Here is a 19760-nt window from a genome sequence, read left to right as displayed (position 1 = left end):
CGATTAAATGGAAACCTAATAAAGCCCCGAAACGAGCAACCGCGGCGTTCCCAGCCCCGCCGAGAGTGGAGAAAGTCAGGACACGCCGGGGGGGGGGAGAACACAGCCAAGGCAGGAGCCCTGTGCAGAATCACAACCCATCTACGGATTGTATCGACACACACCCCTTCATCGCCCGGCTCCCCCCGGCCGGGACAGGGGAGGCAGCGAAGCGAGCAGCTGGGACAGGAAACGGAGCAACGCTGGGAGACAACACAAAGCGCCTTCCGAGACCCCCCCTTTTTTATTTTAAAGAAAAAGTTAAGTGTAAACATCTCCCCCCCCCCCGAACCCTGGGGAAAAAAAACACACACCCCCATCTGGCACTTGCAGAGCAAGCCCGGCAGCGGGGAAGAGAGGGACCTGGGTGCCGAGCGAAGTGCGGAGGAAGGAGAGAGACCAGGACGAGAAATGATCCCCCCCTCTTCCCCCCCCCCCCCCCACGGACACACACGGCTGCCTCCATCCGCCCCGCTCATCCACACACAACCCGGGCTCTCTCTTGTTGGAAGAAGGGGCGGGGGGGGGGGCGGTAGCGATTCAGAGCAACCCCCCCCCCAAACCCCCCCCTTTTCAAATCCCAGATCCCCTTCCGAAAGCCCCTCGCCAAACGCATCCGTCGGCCGGGCCGAGACGCGCCTCCCGCGGCCCGGGGGGACTCGGACCTACCCTTTGTGCCATTGGGTGCCCGGCGGTTCCGTCCAAGTCCGGGTCCTGCTTCCTCGCGCTCTCGCTCGCAAGTGGGCTGCGTATGGGGGGCGAGGATCCGGGATCCCCCCCACCCCCGCCCCCCACCCCAGGCTCTGGGTCCAAAGCGCTGCAAACAATTCAGGGCTCCGGGTGGGGGGTGGGGGTCTCCTCCTCCCTGGCTTGGTTAACCCTGATTCAGTGCTGGCCAGAGAACTAATGCAAAGAGGGAACGCATTGGTGGATGGGGGGGTGGGGGTCCTGGAGAAAGCGGGGGGGGCGGGGGGGGTTGCAGTCGATTTCTCTCTCTCTCTCTCTCTCTCTCTCTTTCTCCCCAGCAGTCCTTTTGGCTGTCTCAGCTGCCCGTCAAGTATTCAGAGCTGTCAAAGGCGGAATGACTGATGATCCTTTAAAAAAACCAAAACAACCCACCCTGGTGCTGGGCTGAGGAAGGGGGGGGATGGGGGGGTGAAGGAGCAAACACCCCCTCCCAAAGCACTCTGCTGCTTTCCTTCCCCTTCCCAAAGCAGGGGGAGCCCCCCCTTCCCACCCCTCCCTCCCCCAGACCTCTGCCCAGAGAAGATTTCTTGCCTTCCAATTTCGGGGGGGCTCCTGGGGGGAAAGCTGGAAGAGGGGTGGGGGGGGGGACAGATCTCTACAGCCCCCACCCCCTTCAAGAGATCAGGGGGCCCCCCCACCCCAAAAAGCTCCAGCGCACAGGAGAGGGGGGGCCGGGCTGGGCTCGGTGGCAGGTTCCCGTCTCCCGGCTCGCTCGGCTTCCTCCCCGGGCTGCTGCAGCGGGGGACGGTCCCGGGGCCGGGGCTCGCCGAGGAGGAGGAGGAGGAGGAGGAGGAAGAAAGATGCTCTGTCTGCCCAGCCCCGGGAGCTGTGAGCACATCCGGAAGTGGAAGGGGCTTTTTCTTTAACCCCTGCCTGGCTCGCCGGCTCGGAGGCGGATCCCCCCCGCCCGGCTCCTCTTCCTCCTCCTCCTCTTCTTCCTCCTCTTCTTCCTCCTCCCCACATGCCGATCTCTCGCTCCCCGCCTGCTGCTGCACCGGCCGGGCCCCGATCCAGCCCCATCCCCGGCACCCACGGGTGTCTGTCTGGCCCCATCTCTCCCCTCCCCCCCCATCTCCTGCTCCCTCGGGTGTCTGTCTGGCTCCACATCCCCCCAGTCTCTGGCTCCCACGGGTGTCTGTCTGTCTGTCCCCTCCCTCCCGTATCCCTCCACTCCCCCCACCCAGTTCCCACAGGTGTCTGTTGGTCTGTCTGTCCCCATATCCCCCCCCACCCCCGGTTCCCACGGGTGTCTGTCTGTCCCCTCCCTCCCCATTCCCCCCCCCCAACTCTGGCTCCCACTGGTGTCTCTGTCCCTTCCCTCCCTATATCCCCTCCCATCTCCAGCTCCCATGAGTGTCTGTCTGTCTGTCCCCTCCCTGTACTCCCTCCCCCCTCCCCGGCTCTGGCTCCCACTGGTGTCTGTCTGTCCCCCCATTCTAGCTCCCACTGCTGTCTGTTTCCCCGTCCCGCAGTCCACCTGATCTGCTGTCACCCCCCCGCCCACATTTCAATCCATCTAACCCCCACTTTATATGGGCCTCTTCCCCCTCCCCCCAGTCTGTGTGTCTGACGCATTGTACTGACCCCTAGCTCAAGGGCTGTCCTGGGCCAACAGGCCCCGCACTGCCAGCATCCGGGGAGGAAGGAGGGAAGAGTTTACAGATGATTTAAACACTTCACCCTTCTGATTATTCTGTATGTATTATTTACAGAGACACCCGCTTTTCCTTCCAACTGGAGATCACCTGGAGCAGAATGGTTTGCAGTTACCACCAGAAGCTGGGGAAAGTGGCCCGGACGTTGCTGTATTTTTATTATTATTAATAATTCCATTGAGTTCATTAACATCTGTGTCCTGCTGTCTTCTCAGGGGCTGGGCTGCTGTTTTCCCTCCACTGTCTCCAAAACCTTGGGGGCAGCGTGGACACGGTTATTTCCAGCTGCCTTACAGCAAATTTCAGGCCTTGCTCAAGTTGTGAAGGGGCAAATTCCCCTCGTGTGGGTACAGTCCCACCGGGATACATGTGCGGTGGAGCGGAGGAAGGGGACTATGCTGTAATGCTCTGCCAGGACCTCGCTGCTTTCATCCGCAGATCTCAAAGCACTTTACCAATGAGCCTTATTCCCAGGTTACAGATGGGGAAACCGAGGCCCAGAGCAGGGGAGACGACTGGCTCCAGGGCATCGATCAGGCCCAGAGCAGAGTTGGGTATAGAATACAGCTCTGGGGTCCCCTCTCCCCTGAGGTATAGTCACTAGGAGAAACAACCTCCGCACCTTTGGCCTACTCTGCGTCTACATTAGGGGGTGTCACGATGGTGGTGAGAAAGGACAGCCTTCACTGCCATAGTTACACCGATGCGGGTTGACCAAGCTTAAGCCAAACTGATTCCTAACTCAGGGTTTGTCTCCATGGAGAAACTGACCGGGGCTAGCTCTTCGGAAATCACAACTGTGCTATGGCCGTTCCAGGGCCACGTGGGGAGTTTATTGTCAACCAGCATGAGCACTTTACGTTCACACCCGACTATCCCCGGGAATAACTTCCCCCGGAAGGCAAGCCCTCGGAATCCACACCCACATGCACTGAAATGGGCTTGGGGGGTCCTGGTGGAGAATCAGCTGAACGTGGACTCCTGGTGCCCGCTGGCGAACGCAATCCCGGGATGTATAGATGGGGGGCTTTCGAGAGGTTATTTTCCCTCTGTGTTCGGTCCAAGTGCGACCGCTGCTGGGATCCTGCATCCGGTTCTGGTGCCCACAACTTGGGAAGGAGATTGATCAATGGGAGAGGGGTCAGAGAAGAGCCAAGGACATGACTACAGGATTGGGAAGCCTACCTTACCCAGAGACACTCCAGGAGCTCGGTATGTTTAACTTATCAAAGAGATGGTGAGGGGCGACTTGGACATTAGTCTCAGGCAGGGGGCTGGTAACCGGAGTCCTGGGGGCTTCAGCCCCGGGCCCCAGCAAATCTAAGCCAGCCCTGGCGACCCCTATTAAAATGGGGTCGCGACCCACAGTTTGAGAACTGCTGCACTAATGCAATCCAATGGTTGGAAGTTGAAGCTGGACCAATTCAGACCGGCAACCAGGGGCAGATTTTTAACAGTGAGCGTAATTAACCATTGCAACCATCCACCAATGTGTGCAGCAGATGCTCCCGCCGCATCGGTGTTTAAATCAAGATGGGCTGGTTTTCTGAAAGAGCTGCTCTGCTGTGAACATGAATTCGTTCAGGGAAGTCCACGGCTGGCCTTATACAGGAGGTCAGACCGGATAACCGCCCAACGGTCCCCTTTCTGGCCTTGGAATCTCTGCATCTATGAAACAGACTGATGAAACAGTGCAGATGTCGCCACCCTGTGTGATGCTACAGCGCAGCTTGCCATATTGATGAAAGCCCCAGCTCCTGGAGTCCTGTGAATCCATGAGAATCTCAGCTTGCATTGTTTGGGGGGGGATTAATTTCTAGCCCCCAAGGTTGTGGACAAAAGTTTGACCGCCCCCACACACATGCTAAAAACCTAGAAGGTGAATAAAAAGAACACCACATCTACCATTTTTTAAATTGCATGGATTTTTAAGCCAATCTTGTGGTTTGGAAGGGGTGGGCTGTCACAGGGTGATTGGCCCCTTTAAGAGGGAGCAGGGCCCATGCACCTTGCTGGTCAGCTGCCTCCCCATGTGGCTTAAAAGGAGGCAGCTGGGCCATATAAAGCAAGGGAGGGCTGGCTAATGAAGAAGTGTTCCAGACTGGAGGAGAACAGGGAGAAGAAAGTGCCTAGAAGACAAAAGCTGCAGGAGAGCAGTAAATGTGAGTGGCTGGTGTTGAGGAGAACTGGCTGGAGCTCAGGATCCCCAGTGAATTGCAGGAAGGTTTTTGCAGAGACCCCTAGGAAAGAAATTGAAGAAGCTCGCTCAGTGCATGCTGGTCCTGGAGAGAGGGGCTAGGAGAGGGGAACCCCAGAAGCCAGGAAGGGAAGACAGGAATGGATTGCTCCTAAGTGGATCGCTTCCCTTGAAGCTCTGATGCTGGTTGCTGTTGGAGCCAGGATACTGGGCTTGCTGGACCATTGGGCTGACCCTTGCTTGCAGGAGACCTGCTGTGGGGCTATGGGAGAAGACTTGTGGGTCACGGGGCTGTCTGGAGAGATGGGGAGCAATGGAACTGGGGCAGAGTGGTGGATGATCCTCAGGCAGGATTCCCCAATTCACGCACCAGGTTGGCATCTCTGCTGGCGAGGCTGAAGGACATTGCTTTCCAAACTCCCCCTGCTCAATGAGTGAAGCTGTGGTGCATAGACCAGGCCTGTGGGTGCGGGTGGGACCAGGTGTCATGCAGTTTGGTTTGTACTCTGGGCAGATTTTCACCATGTCAGCTGATTTCTCCTGTCTTTGGGCGTGCAAACCCGGGTGTCCGAGTGCGTGTGCATGTGTGAACCCACATGGGATTAAATGGCCTAAAAAAACAAACCTTGCTAATGCAGAATTTAACGTGGCCTGGAGCAATCTGGTGCACTTCCAGAAGGTCACATTCAGCAAAAACTCACCCTTGTGAAAGCCAGCAAATCCAGCGTTGAAGTACACCCCCACACAGCGTTCACTTGGCCCCCCTGGAGCTGGCAGCAGCCCCTGGGAATTATCCGCAGCTGCCGTGTTAGGTGTAGGTGTGCGGAGTGGTGGAGGAATTAATTGGAGCAGCTTGGAAGAGTTGTGATGGTGACAGAATCCCTGGTTTCTCTCTCGTGCTTTCCATCCCTAAATCTCCGCTTGCATCATTACCTTTAATGCTGTTAACATCACAACCCCTCAGCAAGGCTGCTGTGCAGATAGGGAAACCGAGGCAGGCAGCAGCTAAATGATTTGAGTACCTCTAGGGCAGGGAATTGAACCCAGGTCTCTAGCTAGCGCCTAAACCCCTGGACCATCGCTCCTGCACACACGCCCCTGGGACTCGGGAGAGCTGTGTCGCACTGGGGTTTTGGTTTAGAGGCCCAATGGTAATTCCAGTCCCACTGTGTCCGGCATGGCACAGATGCAGAATGAGAGGCCAGCCCCTGTCCCAAAAAGCTCACAACAGAAATGCACAAACAGGCTGCAGACTGGGTTGCTTTCCTAGGCCAAGCTTTGCAGCCAGGTTAGAGAGAAGCTGCTGCCTGTGATATGTGCAGCTGGCAACAGGGGGCGCCAGAAAGAATATCTGTCTTTTCTAGCTAAAGAGCGGGAGAGGAAACTGAGGCAGAGGGCAGGGGCGTGAGCTGCCAAAGGTCAAACAGTGGTCCCCTGACATCCCTAGCCACTGCGTCATGCCGTCTGTAAAAGGGATATACAAAAATATCTCCTTGGTCCGTTTTGCCTCTGAATTGTCCACGTCTTCAGGGCTGCCACTTACTGTGGTATGTACAGCGCCTGGCACGGTACCAGTTATGATGATAACTATTTCATCGGCATCGCAGTAGCCCACAGAGCTCCCTGGTGGGGATCAGAACCCCCCCCTTGCCCAACACACACACACACTGTGCCAGGTGCTGCATGAACACAATAGAAAGATGGCCCTAGCCCTGAAAAGCTTGCAATCTAAGATGAGAGGAGAGAAAGGAGGCTCAGAAGAGGGGGGGCAAACTTGGCCCTTTCTCAGGGGTGCTGGGAGCCTGGGCTTCCAGCTGAAGTCACATGTGGGGGCTATGGAAGCATCAGGCCTCTGGATTCTTGCTCCCCCAGGCCGACTGCTCAGACACCTCGAGTGAAGTTGCCAAGCCCTGCCTAACCAGGAAACCCCTCTCTGGTGCTGACAAGCCGCCATCTCGTTCCACCAGAAGCACGGAGCCCGGGCCGGATCCTCCACTGGGATCTAGCAGCATCACTCCGGGGGGCTTTACCCCAGCCCCGGAGCCAGGCCCGGCAAGCATTTGATGCGACCGCATCTGGCTGGACTGTACGCTGCTGTCGGTCTCTCTTCCGACCCCGAGCTGGTGTAAACTGGTGCGGCACCGTCGATGTCGATGCGTTATGCTGATTCACACCGCTTGGCCCAGATGTTTTCCACAGTGCCATCCCCTCCCCCATAATGCTCACTCAGTCGCCACCTGACTATTTACATAGGCGACATCTGGGGTCTAGAGCAAATGAAACCTGTTTCCAATGGGCTCGCCAGTCAAGCCACCTGCACAGAGCTCCGAAGAATGGGGTTTGGTTTTATTTTCCGTCAGATTGAGGCTGGATTTGACTGAGGAGTTTTAGGGGCTTTTTTTAAAGGAAGCTTAAGGCCAGTAGCAGAATTCACAAGGCAGCCGGCATTACCAGCCCTGCAGTGGCCACTGGCTTTGTCAGCAAAAGGGCAGAGACAAAGGGTGGTTTTGTTTTTAAAACCATGGAATTTTTTTTGTTGATGGCATGGCCTAGTGGTTAGAGCAGGAGGGAATGGGAGTCAGGACTCCTGAGTTCTATTCCCAGTTCTGGGAGGGGAATGGGGTGTAGTGGTTGGAGCCAGGTGGGCGGCTGGGAGTCAGGACTCCTGGATTCTCTCTCAGCAGTGGGAGGGAAGTCACTGAAACTTAGGCCAATTCTGCCGTGTGACCTCAGGGAGATACCATCCCATGGAGTAAGGGGCCTGTTTTCTCTGTCTGGACGGTGAGATCTTTGGGGCTCACCCTGTCTCTGAGCTAGGGGCCAAGTATGTTCCCACAGCAAAAGAGACCATGCTCCCAGCCACAGCCTCTAGGGGGTGCTGTGATGTTAATAATATTGCCCCTTTCAGCCCCAGCAGCCAGCACTAAGATCTGGGCCTGTGAGAAGACCTTGATGCTACAAGTCGGGTGCAAATCTTGTTTCCTTGCCAAGAACACACCCCAACTCCCGTTTCCCCGAGTACCATCGGGACACAGAGCAGCAGGTGGGTTTCTTGCTCCAGAATCCCCGCGCCTGCCCCTTTATCTGGTTCTGTGCCCAACAAGCCCTGCCTCTGAGCGTGTGAATAAGCGACCGCTTCTCGAGGCTTTCTCCCCCTCCAGGCTGCAAACCACCCTCCTAGTCCCTGCGCTGGCACCCAGGCGACCCCCCCTTGGCCCACATGGCTGAGCTCTGTGCCCTTGGGCACCCCCTCCTGTGCCTGCATGACATAAAGGGGCTCCTGTTCCCCATTCCATGACAATTTTGCACATTTTAAAAAAAGTTCCCGTGCCGAATCGGGACAAAACATTTGCAGCGTCAAAAAACGACACGAACGGAATACTCCAAATCCACTCATCAACAGACATGTTTCACTTCAACCTCAAAGCATCTTGTTCTGATTTTGATTTTATTTTTTACTTTTTTTTTTTTAGTGTCATTGAGTTAAATTTCAACATGACGAGTCATTTCAAAGAGCAAAACCCCAAACTCGACTTTCTGAAAATCTCCAGATATCCCATTCGGACAATTTTGAAAGGTTTCTTCTCAATATTTTTTTTTAGTTTTGTTTGTTTTGTTTTTTGTTTGGAGTCAGGAAACTTGTGGAAACCAACCTTGTTCCCCAAAACAGTTTTGTTTCTGCTGAATTGGCACTTTTCAGTGCATGTGTTTAATAGAAAAACTTCTGACAGGCTGTACGTAGCTCCCACGCTGGCTTTGGCGAGATCAGGCATCGTTGTGAAACTACCGTCGTTTAGAGTTAGATCCGCTTTCTCGTTAAAGCTTGGCTCTTCTAAATGCTCTAAAATCCTCATGGTGACTTGGATTGCCTTGAAATTTGGTGCACCACATGAGGGCACAGAGCAAGGTGAGTGGTCCAAATTTGGGATTATTTCACCAAGGGGTTCTTGAGATACAGCCTCATAAGTATATAAGAACAGATGTAGTGGGTCAGATCAATAGGGTCCATCTAGCCCACTATCCTGTCTTCAGACAGGTGGCTGGTGCCACAACTCCAGGGGGAATTAACAGAACAGGGCAATTATCGAGAGATCATCCCCTGTCATCCAGTCCCAGCTTCTGGCAGCCAGAGGTTTAGGGACACCCAGAGTATGGGGCTGCATCCCTTACCATCTTGATTTAATAGCCATTGATGGATCTATCCTCCATGAACGTGTCTAATTCTTTTGGAACCCGGTTCTACTTTTGGCCTTCACAACATCCCCGGCAAGGAGTTCCACAGGGTGACACTGCGCTGGGTGAAGAAATACTTCCTTCTGTTTGCTTTAAACCTGCTGCCTATTGATTTCATTGGGCGACCACCTGGTTCTTGTGTTCTGTGAAGGGGTAAATTACACTTTCCCTAGTCACTGTCTCCACACCAGTCATGATTTTATAGACCTCTATCGTATTCCCCCTCAGTTGTCTCTTTTCTAAGCTGAACAGCCCCAGGCTCTTTAATCTCTCCTCGTATGGAACCTGTTCCATCCCCCAGATCATTTTTGTTGCCTTTCTCTGCACCTCTTCCAACTCTAATACATCCCGTTTTGGGCTGGGGTGACCAGAACTACAGGCGGTATTCAAGGTGTTTGCGTAGCAAGTGTCCTGGAAAAACACAGCTTTCCTGAACATAGCCTACAAGGCTTTGCCCAGACTTGGGGATCAAACCCGTGGCTGCGATCCTGGCCAAAATGGTCTCCTTGAGTCCATACCTGTACAGGCCCCCAAAATGGGTCACTTCCCTCTTTCTCTAGGGTGACCAGATAGCAAGTGTGAAAAATCGGGACCCTTTTTGAGGGGGGGTACAGGGGGAATAGTTGCATGTATAAGACAAAGCTCCTAATATCAGGGTGGTCCCTCTAATATCGGGACATCTGGTCCCCCTCTTTAGGGCTGAGCTGGCCCCGTGCTCTGGACCCTGATTTTGAAGCTGAGCAGGGGATTTAGGCACCCAGCCTCACAAGGATGGTGGGGGGCAAATCCCCAGGTGCGTGTTGAAACCTCAGCCGTGCTGCATCCAGGGCAGGGACTGCCTGGTGAGCAGAGGATGTTGCTTTAAGGCCCGGGGTTCTCGCCCACAGCGGGCGAGCCGAGGAGGGATGTTTCAGTGATAATGGTGACTGGCTGACAGGATGATTAGCGCTGATTGTAAGTTAGGTTTTGGAGGGGCTTGGGCAGATAACAGTAATTTGTGCCTGTCGCCTTCCATCACAGCCGCTTGTAGGGCTTGGCAGCCTCCCCCAGATGGCAGCTAAATATTCTTGTCTTCCTAGTACAACTGAGGGGGGAAGGAGAGACAAGGAACTCACTGGAGTGGAACCCAGGAGTCCTGGCTCCCAGCCCTCCCCTGCTCTAACCACTAGACCCCGCTCCCCTTCCAGAGCTGGGGAGAGAACCCAGGAGTCCTGAAGGAGAGAGGAAATATCTTTATAGCTGCTTTCCTGCAAGGTGGTATGGTCCAGTGGCTACAGCACTGAGACTCAGGACTCCTGGGTTCTCTTCCCATCTCTGCTACCGACCTGCTGGGTGATCTTGGGCAAGTCCCCTCTTTAGACCGGGTTGGCCCAGCCCGTGCTGGGAAGGGGATAACTCCTAGGCGGGGTCGGTGTGGGGCTGGCTTGCGTCGGTCAGCATTGAGTGTGTCCAATCAGAATGGAAGAGGTGGCCGGTTTCCCAAGCCACTGGGTTACATCTTTGACAGCCCCAGGTGCCAGCAGTGCCTTTCAGAGCCGCCCGGGAAATCAGCGCTGCTCTGTAGCCCTCCGGACCAAAGAGGGTGGTTTCATCAATTCCAAGGCCAGACAGGCCCATTGTGATCTAGCCTGACCTCCTGGACAGCTCAGGCTGGGGAACCGCCCTGAAATAATTCCCAGAGCAGATCTCTTAGATTTAAAAACAGTCAGTGATGGAGAATCCACCATGCCCCTGGGGAAACTGTTAATTACACTCACCATTAAAACGGTGGCCTCCTTTCCAGTCAGTCTGTCCAGCGTCCATTCCCAGCCACTGGATTGTGTTCAACCTTCTTCTGCTAGACTGACGAGCCCGTTATTAAATATTTGTTCCCCAGGCAGCTACTTACCGACAGTGACAAAGCCACCCCTGAGTCTTCTCTTTGTTAAGCTCAGTTGGCCAAGCTCAGTGAGTCTATCGCTGTACAGCAGGTTTTCTAACCCTTTTGATCGTTCTCAGGGCTCTTCTTTGACCCCTCTCCCATCGATCCACCTCCTTCTTGAGTTGTGGGCGTCTGAACTGGATGCAGGGTCCCAGCCGCGGTCGCGCCAGGGCCAGACACAGAGGGGAAATACCCTCTCTGATCCGATGGGAGATTCCCCTGTTTATGCAGCTCGGGATGGGGTTTGCGCTTTCGGCTGCAGCGTCGCATCGGGAGCTGATTCTCCACCAGGCCCCATAGAGGCCCCAGCCCTCTGTGGAGATAGAGGTGGTTCGGGACTATTTAGAAAAACTGGACGTGCACAAGTCCATAGGGTCGGATGTGTTGCATCTGAGAGTGCTAAAGGAGTTGGCGGCTGTGATTGCAGAGCCATTGGCCATTATCTTTGAAAACTCGTGGCGAACGGGGGAAGTCCTGGACGACTGGAAAAAGGCTAATGTAGTGCCCATCTTTAAAAAAGGGAAGAAGGAGGATTCTGGGAACTACAGGCCAGTCAGCCTCACCTCAGTCCCTGGAAAAATCATGGAGCAGGTCCTCAAGGAATCAATCCTGAAGCACTCACATGAGAGGAAAGTGATCAGGAACAGCCAGCATGGATTCACCAAGGGAAGGTCATGCCTGACTAATCTAATCGCCTTCTATGACGAGATTACTGGTCCTGTGGATGAAGGGAAAGCAGTGGATGTATTGTTTCTTGACTTTAGCAAAGCTTTTGACACGGTCTCCCACAGTATTCTTGTCAGCAAGTTAAAGTATGGGCTGGATGAATGCACTATAAGGTGGGTAGAAAGCTGGCTAGATTGTCGGGCTCAACGGGTAGTGATCAATGGCTCCATGTCTAGATGGCAGCCGGTATCAAGTGGAGTGCCCCAAGAGTCGGTCCTGGGGCCAGTTTTGTTCAATATCTTCATAAATGATCTGGAGGATGGTGTGGATTGCACTCTGCAAATTTGCAGATGATCCTAAACTAGGAGGAGTGGTAGATACAGTGGCAGGTAGGGATAGGATACAGAGGGACCTAGACAAATTGGAGGATTGGGCCAAAAGAAATCTGAGGTTCAACAAGGATAAGTGCAGGATCCTGCACTTAGGACAGAAGAATCCAATGCAGCGCTACAGACTAGGGACCGAATGGCTCGGCAGCAGTTCTGCAGAAAAGGACCTAGGGGTTACAGTGGACGAGAAGCTGGATATGAGTCAACAGTGTGCCCTAGTTGCCAAGAAGGCCAATGGCATTTTGGGATGTATAAGTAGGGGCATAGCGAGCAGATCGAGGGACGTGATCGTCCCCCTCTATTCGACATTTGTGAGGCCTCATCTGGAGTACTGTGTCCAGTTTTGGGCCCCACGCTACTAGAAGGATGTGGAAAAATTGGAGCAAGTCCAGCAAAGGGCAACAAAAATGATTAGGGGTCTGGAACACATGCCTTAAGAGGAGAGGCTGAGGGAACTGGGATTATTTAGTCTGCAGAAGAGAAGAATGAGGAGGGATTTGATAGCTGCTTTCAACTACCTGAGAGGTGGTTCCAGAGAGGATGGTTCTAGACTAGCCTCAGTGGTAGGAGAGGACAGGACAAGGAGTAACGGTCTCAAGTTGCAGTGGGGGAGATTTAGGTTGGATATTAGGAAAACTTTTTCACTAGGAGGGTGGTGAAACACTGGAATGCATTACCTAGGGAGGTGGTGGAATCTCCTTACTTAGAAGTTTTTAAAGTCAGGCTTGACAAAACCCTGGCTGGGATGATTTAATTGAGGATTGGTCCTGCTTTGAGCAGGGGTTTGGACTAGATGACCCCCCAGGTCCCTTCCAACCCTGATATTCTATGAAATGTTTTTCAGACTCCCTCTTTCCCAAGGGAGAGGTCTCCCCCAATCCTGTAAGCATGGCCTACATTCTTTGTTCCTTGCTATACAGACTTACATTGAGCTGTATTAAAAGGCACATCAGATAGGCTGCAGAAGGGGCTTGGAGAAGTGGGGCTGTCAGATCGGGCTGCAGTGACCAGAGACGAACAGCGGAGGAGGAGGAGAGGAGAAATAATAATAACCCCTCTGTCCTGAAAAGTCCTTTTGTAATTGGTACTTTCTTGCATGAGACTTCATTATCGGTTAAAAGAAAGCGGCTCTTGGAGGTAATTTATCACTAATTGCCCAATTATCTTCCTCCAGAGGAGTTTTAAAAGGAAACCACTTGAAATACTTTTAGCAAAACTTGAGGCAAATATTACTACCCCCCATTTGACTCCTCTTCTCAGATAGGGGGCAAAGGGGGTGGGGCTGCTCTCAGGATGCCTGGGTTTAATTCCCCAGCCTTCCCCATGCAATCTTGAACAAGTCACTTAAGGGGAGAAATTTAAGAGGGCTAGAGCCTCAAAGGTAGTTAGGTGCCAATGAAAATCCAGGAGGTGCCAATTTGCCTCTTTAGATGCCTCCATCCCTTTGTGACTGTCTCTATTTAGGCCCCTAAAGCTACAGATGGGTGGCTTTGTAAATTCCAGTAGGGAACTATGTGCCTAATTCCCAGTGGTTCCAATGGGAGTTAGGTGTGTAAACATCTTTGAGGCTCTGGGCCCTGAATCACTGATTAGGGCTTGTCTACACAGGGGATGCTCACGAAACATTAATCCTAATTAACTAAAGGTATGACTTGAAAGTGGATTAGTTAACCTCCTGTGTGGATGCTATTATTCAGAATTCAAATTATTTGATTTGATTTTAATTTAATTCACTTTGGGCTTGTCTACAGGGGGACATCTGGTCAAGTGAATCTGAATTAGGGCTTGTCTACAAGCTACAGCAGCACCAACACACCACTCTACTGGTGCAGTGTGGATGCTCCCTGCGCCAACCGGAGGGATTGTCTACATGGGGAGTTAGGTCAGTTTAACTACACTGCTCAGGGATGTGGATTATTTTTTTTTTTTTTTTTTTTTTTACACCCTGACCAAAGTAGTTAAACTGACCTAATTTTCTAGCATAGGCCAGGCCTCAACCAAAGGTGTGAATTTGAAGTGCATTGATTAAACTGCATTAAATCCTTGTTCAGAATTAAAGTGGCCTTAATTCAGTTTATTTTAATACACTTTCAAAGTGAATTAAACTGCACTGAATTTTAATTCCGAGTTACAGCATCCACTCAGGGGTTTAATGCAGTTTAACTAATCCACTTTAAAAGTTAATACAGATGAATTTACATGAGTGTCCCTGAGTGGACAAGCCCCTTAGGCTGTATAACATTGTGCAGAAAAATGGTTAAACACCTTTAAAAATCGTCCTGACTCGCCTGGTGTCTGTTTCGCCATCTATTAAATGGTAGAGATGATTGGAACACTTTCATCTTGCCCTTTTTAAACCTTTTTTGTGAAATTCTCAGCCCAGGTAAAATTTCATTTTGAAAACAATTGGGGGGGCGGGGGGAAATGGAAAATCCATTTTCCAATTAGCTCTGAAAATGGCCATTATAATCCTTCATTTGTCTGTGCTAATTCGTAAACTTTTCAGGGCAGTGGCTGGATCTGGGCAGCACCTGGCCCAATTGGTGGGGGGGGCCCTGATCTTGGCCAGGGTCTGGGCAGCACCCGGCCCAATGGGGCCCTGATTTCGGTAAGTGCTACTCAGCACTACAGTGGTTTGAATAATCACTAACCCCATGTACTGGCTTCAGAGTAGCAGACATGTATCCAATGAAGTGAGCTGTAGCTCACAAAAGCTTATGCTCAAATAAATTTGTTAGTCTCTAAGGTGCCACAAGTCCTCCTTTTCTGTTTCCCATGTAGCGGGTGTTCCCAAACCTCCATCTGGCACTGACCGCTGCCAGCGACAGGATACTGGGCTAAACCATTGGTCTGACCCAATCTGGCCGTTCTTATTAATGAACGCCGATGGAGTGTATTGCGGTATTACCACAGAGTGTCATAAACCGTTTGTCATACGAGCTAGCAGGAGAAGCTTCAGACATCCTGCCCTGCATGCAATCTGCTGGGGCTTGCAGCGCCCATCCCATTTTGATGCCTGGGATTCACACACCTCCCTGAGCTATTGTTCCAGGCTCTCTGCAGACTCCGGCAGGCAACAGCTGAGATTCACCACAGCAGAAGCCTGGGCCCTAGACACTGACCTGTAGGGTCTGCGAGTGATTCGGGGCTCTGAATTCTGCTGAGTTCCACAAGGACCAGAAGCAATTTTAAAGGGTCAGTGCATCGTTCCTCTGGCTAATTGTAATGGCTAATTACACCAGAATGGGGAATCATGTGCCTGGGAGACTAATTTAATTTGTTTTGGGGTGGGGTGTTTTTGTTTTTAAAGGGACCTTTTGCTCTTTCCCTTTGGTGGGTTGAGCCTTTGATAGGGCGATAATGATCATTTCATACCCTGATGACTGCTAATAACATCTGCAGCTCTGCCACCTCTGTACAAAGGATCATCACAGATCATGCAGATGAATGACTGCCAGGAAGAGGTGGGGGTGAGGCATGTAGCCCTGGGTGTGGTGGCGTGGGAGGGGGGTGTTCGTTCTGGTAGGTTCTACTCCTGGTTCTGCCACTGTGGGCAAATCATGTCTTTATGCCTCAGTTTCCCTTTCCTGTGTCCATTTAGACTGAGCAGGTTGGGGTCGGGGCTATGTTCCTGCAGAGTCTCTGGTGGGTCTGGGACGGTCACACACTCTGCTCAGCGCCTGACCCAGTGAGGTCCTGATCTCCGCTGAGGACTGTTGGTAATCCAGAGCTCTAATTCATGATTGCGGAGGTCTTGTGCAAAGAACATTACACCACCTGGCTCAGTGTTTCAGCCAGTCCCTATTAGAGAGCAGAGGGCTGATTGCCCCACATCTGGCCTTCTTCCATCTCTCTCTCTGCAGCATCTGTGGCTGGCCACTCTCCGAGACAGAATAGTGGATTAGATGGATCTCAGTTCTGATCCAGGTTGGCAGTTGGGGGGGGGGAAAGGTGGAAGGACAGGACTGAAAGGGACAGAAGAGAAGGGGAAGTATTGGGCTAGAGGCTTCTGTGATAATCCTTAAAGAGATTGTCCCATTGCACAGACTTTTCCACCTCTGTGATGCTTTCTCCAGCAAGCCCCTCTAGGATCTGTGCAGGTGGGGGGCAGGCAGCCATGGGATGCCAAGTGACCGTGGTAAATGTTTAATAGCATCTCAGAACTAGGGCCATACTGACCTTCTGCCAGCCCCCTAAGGAGCATTCAGAACAAAGAGGGCAGCTTGCAAGCTGAAGGCTGGTTTGGAGACACTGGTGTCTGCACAGGGAATCCGGTGAAGACTTGTGTAAACTTTTTTCTCCCATGGGGGTGGCTTTGAATTCAGGGGCTTGATCCCAGCTTTCCTGAGCCCCTGGGCAATGCAGCCCTCAACCATGAGCCTGGCCTTTGATTTCCTGTATTAGGGCCAGGCTGATGATAAGTGCCCATCACCGAGGTATTTGGGCTCCAAGTTAAAGGACTCCAGGTTTGTAAGAAAGGCCAGGATTCCCAGCAGTGCTATGGCCCTGTGGCACATGGCTCTGGCTGTGTAAAGGGGGTGTTAAAGGAAACCCATAGCATAACAGAGAACCATGCTGCTCCCCTTCACCCAGCCCCCACCTCCCTGTTTGCAGCCCTCCCCCAGCCTTGCCAGCTGCACCCCCACAATCTCACCAGCTTAGGTGTCTTTCCCCAGCCCAAACCTGCTGCCTTGACAGGCTCCATGCATGGGGAGATCTCAAAGCACCGAGCATCACCTTCCATTGGGGACCTTTCTCAATTACACATGGGGGCAGCCGTCACTTTGATCCGTCACCCTACGAGAGAGCGAAAACTCTCCTAGTGTGTGAGATCAGAAGTGACCTGGGTGGAGTAGATGGGGGCGGGAGGTAGATACGAGATGGTAGGTAGGTGGGTGGATGTAGATGTAGACAGACAGGGGCTAGATCGGTTGCATTGCCCTTTTTCCTGCCTTCCTACCAAGGATCTCAAAGCACTTCCCAGCCATCAACGAATTCGCCCTCCAGACCGCCCAGTGAGGTAGGGAATGAGCTTTATCCCTGTGCTACCGAGGAGGAGCCTGGGGGCTGGTCTGCGCTATAGAGCTGGGTGGGCTTAACTAGGTCGCTCAGGGCCGGGAGGGATTTCGTGCCCTGCGCGATGTGCAGAAGCCAAGGTGGGGGTCAATCCTGGGTTGAGGGAGGAATTCTGCTGCCTCTCAGGGTGGGGCATTTGCTGCAGTGACAGAAGAACCCCCCCCCCCCCCGGTCCCCTGAGACACAGAGACGTGCGAAAAGCCCTGCGGCGAGGTAGGAGTAGAACCCTGCCGTCCAGACTCCCATTTCCCCCTGCTCTGACCACGGAGGGAGGAGAAAATGCTGCCAACTCTGGGGGATACAGGCTGGAGAAGAGGTGATGACTTTTGTCTCTCTGCGAAGTCCAATATCTGCAGCCAAAAACGAGGTTGGACGGTACCCCGCTCTTCTGAGCTACGCTCCTGCTCAGGAGCACGGACGGCTGCTGTTTCAGAAGAATCTTGGGGATTCCCAGCTCCTTCTTTAACCCCTAGACCCCCACTCCCTTCCCAGAGCCAGGGCTAGAACCCAGGAGTCCTGATGCCCAATCCTGTGCTTTGACCACTAGGCTCTGAACCCACTGCTCTGGATTTCTCAGTTCCCTACAAAAATGAAAGTGCATGGCCAGGCCCTCCCTGAAAACCCTGATCCTTTTTCTCCATCCCTGGAGGGAAAACTCTTCTCTTCTCCTCTCCTCCCCCCCCCCCATCCTCGCAAGCTGCCAGCAGCCTGCTCAGCACAGCTCCCTGGGAACATGATTAATGGCCAGGCCAGCTCCCCAACCTCTCTCCCCTCTCCCGTCCCTGGCTCCGCTTCGGCCGCAGCCCCCGCCAGCTGTTGGGCTCACAGCTGGGCTGGAGCAAGAGGAGGAGGGTGGAGAAGACTCCGCAGATGAAGGGGAGTAAGACATAGGCTCCATCCACCCGCTGGGGTCACAGCTCAGCCGCTCACCGAGCCCAGGTCTGCTTCTTATCTCAAGCAGCAAGCCCCCAGCCTCTTCTTGCCTGCTTCCCGTCCCTTGAGACTGCAGGAGGGGCGTGATTGATTTTTCCGAACATGGCACCCAGAGGCCACGGTGACTGGCAGCTGGATAAAACTCCAAGAGAGCTCGTCTTTCCTTTTGTTGGTCAGAGAACAAGGGAGGGCCTGATTCCCAGCTGCCCCAGCCCCGTGCTTAAGAGTGGGGTGGGGGAGGGGTGGCTTTAAAGCCCCTTGCTGCCCTGCCTGACCCATCCTGTGTTGTTTAGAGCAGCCTCAAGGCTGTTCCAGCTCACGCACTACCCCCTACAGGCCCCGGGGGGGCAGGAGAGAATGGCCACAGTGCAGTGAGCTCTGGCCACGCCCCTGATTTGCTCCCTAGGGCAGGGGCTGACAGGAGCAGACTGGCCAGGGAGGCCCCCCAGCATATGGGGGGATTCTCAGGGGTCCATCCCACCCCAGAGGGGCCTGAGGTTGAAGCTGCTGGTCTCAACCTTAGGCTCCAGAGTGGGAGAACCTCCCACAAACCCTGCTCCCGCCCCCTCCAGTCCCCTTCCCCCTTTTTCTCTTCCACCTCCCTCCCCATCTGACTTTATTCCCCATAAATGTGGGGGTGGGGATAAGATGGGGAGATGCAATTGCAGGCCTAGAAAGCTGCTACTGTCCCTTTAAGGGGATTCCTTCCCCCCTGGTGGTGGGGAATCTCACTCCATCACTGTCAGGCACCCATCCCCTTGGCAGGGAGTGGAAATTAATCCCCATCCAGTTTGAATTAAAATGCAAAAAAAAAACAAAAACCAAAAAGCCCCATTCCCTCTGACCCCCGGCACTTTTTTTGTTTGCAGTTTGACACTAAACTGGGAGGAGAGGTAGCTACGCTGGAGGGTAGGGATAGGATACAGAGGGCTCTAGACAAATTAGAGGATTGGGCCAAAAGAAATCTGATGAGGTTCAACAAGGACAAGTGCAGAGTCCTGCACTTAGGATGGACGAATCCCATGCACCGCTACAGACTAGGGACCGAATGGCTCGGCAGCAGTTCTGCAGAAAAGGACCTAGGGGTTACAGTGGACGAGAAGCTGGATATGAGTCAGCAGTGTGCCCTTGTTGCCAAGAAGGCCAATGGCATTTTGGGATGTATAAGTAGGGGCATTGCCAGCAGATCGAGGGACGTGATCATTCCCCTCTATTCGACACTGGTGAGGCCTCATCTGGAGTACTGTGTCCAGTTTTGGGCCCCACACTACAAGAAGGATGTGGAAAAATTGGAAAGCGTCCAGCAGAGGGCAACGAAAATGGTCAGGGGGCTGGGGCACATGACTTAAGAGGAGAAGCTGAGGGAACTGGGCTTATTTAGTCTGCAGAAGAGAAGAGTGAGGGGGGATTTGATAGCTGCTTTCAACTACCTGAAGGGGGGGTTCCAAAGAGGATGGATCTAGACTGTTCTCAATGGTAGCTGATGACAGAACAAGGAGCGTTGGTCTCAAGTTGCAGTGGGGGAGGTCTAGGTAGGATATTAGGGAAAACTATTTCACGAGGAGGGTGGTGAAGCACTGGAATGGGTTCCCTAGGGTGGTGGGGGAATCTCCATCCTTAGAAGTTTTCAAGGTCAGGTGTGACAAAGCCCTGGCTGGGTTGATTTAGTTGGGGATTGGTCCTGCTTTGAGCAGGGGGTTGGACTAGATACCTGCTGAGGTCCCTTCCAACCCTGATATTCTATGACTGAGTCCCCTCCCATCCTGCTGAGCCCTGGGAGGTGCCAGGCACCACCGGTAGCCTGGAATAATATCACAGGCGTGAGGGAGCAGAGGGTGGGACCCCCCTGCGGCTGGGGCGCTCATCCCCTGGTGCCGTTGGGCTGCCGGCTGGGGATCGATGTC

At 53.3% G+C, this 19760-nt stretch overlaps 1 protein-coding gene across 1 annotated transcript in view; it reads right to left on the bottom strand.

The window, feature by feature from the left end:
- The window catches only part of MEIS3 (Meis homeobox 3), a 33503-nt gene extending 32783 nt beyond the window's left edge, over positions 1-720 (bottom strand). Inside the window, exon 1 of the mRNA XM_077840262.1 lies at positions 709-720. Coding sequence (XP_077696388.1) covers positions 709-720 — 12 coding nt within the window. The remainder of the gene's footprint in view (positions 1-708) is intronic.
- Positions 721-19760: the final 19040 nt, after the last annotated feature.

Source organism: Eretmochelys imbricata, chromosome 23 (assembly GCF_965152235.1).
Source record: "Eretmochelys imbricata isolate rEreImb1 chromosome 23, rEreImb1.hap1, whole genome shotgun sequence".
Taxonomy (NCBI): Eukaryota; Metazoa; Chordata; order Testudines; family Cheloniidae; genus Eretmochelys; species Eretmochelys imbricata.
This window is presented reverse-complemented; position numbering and strand designations above follow the sequence as displayed.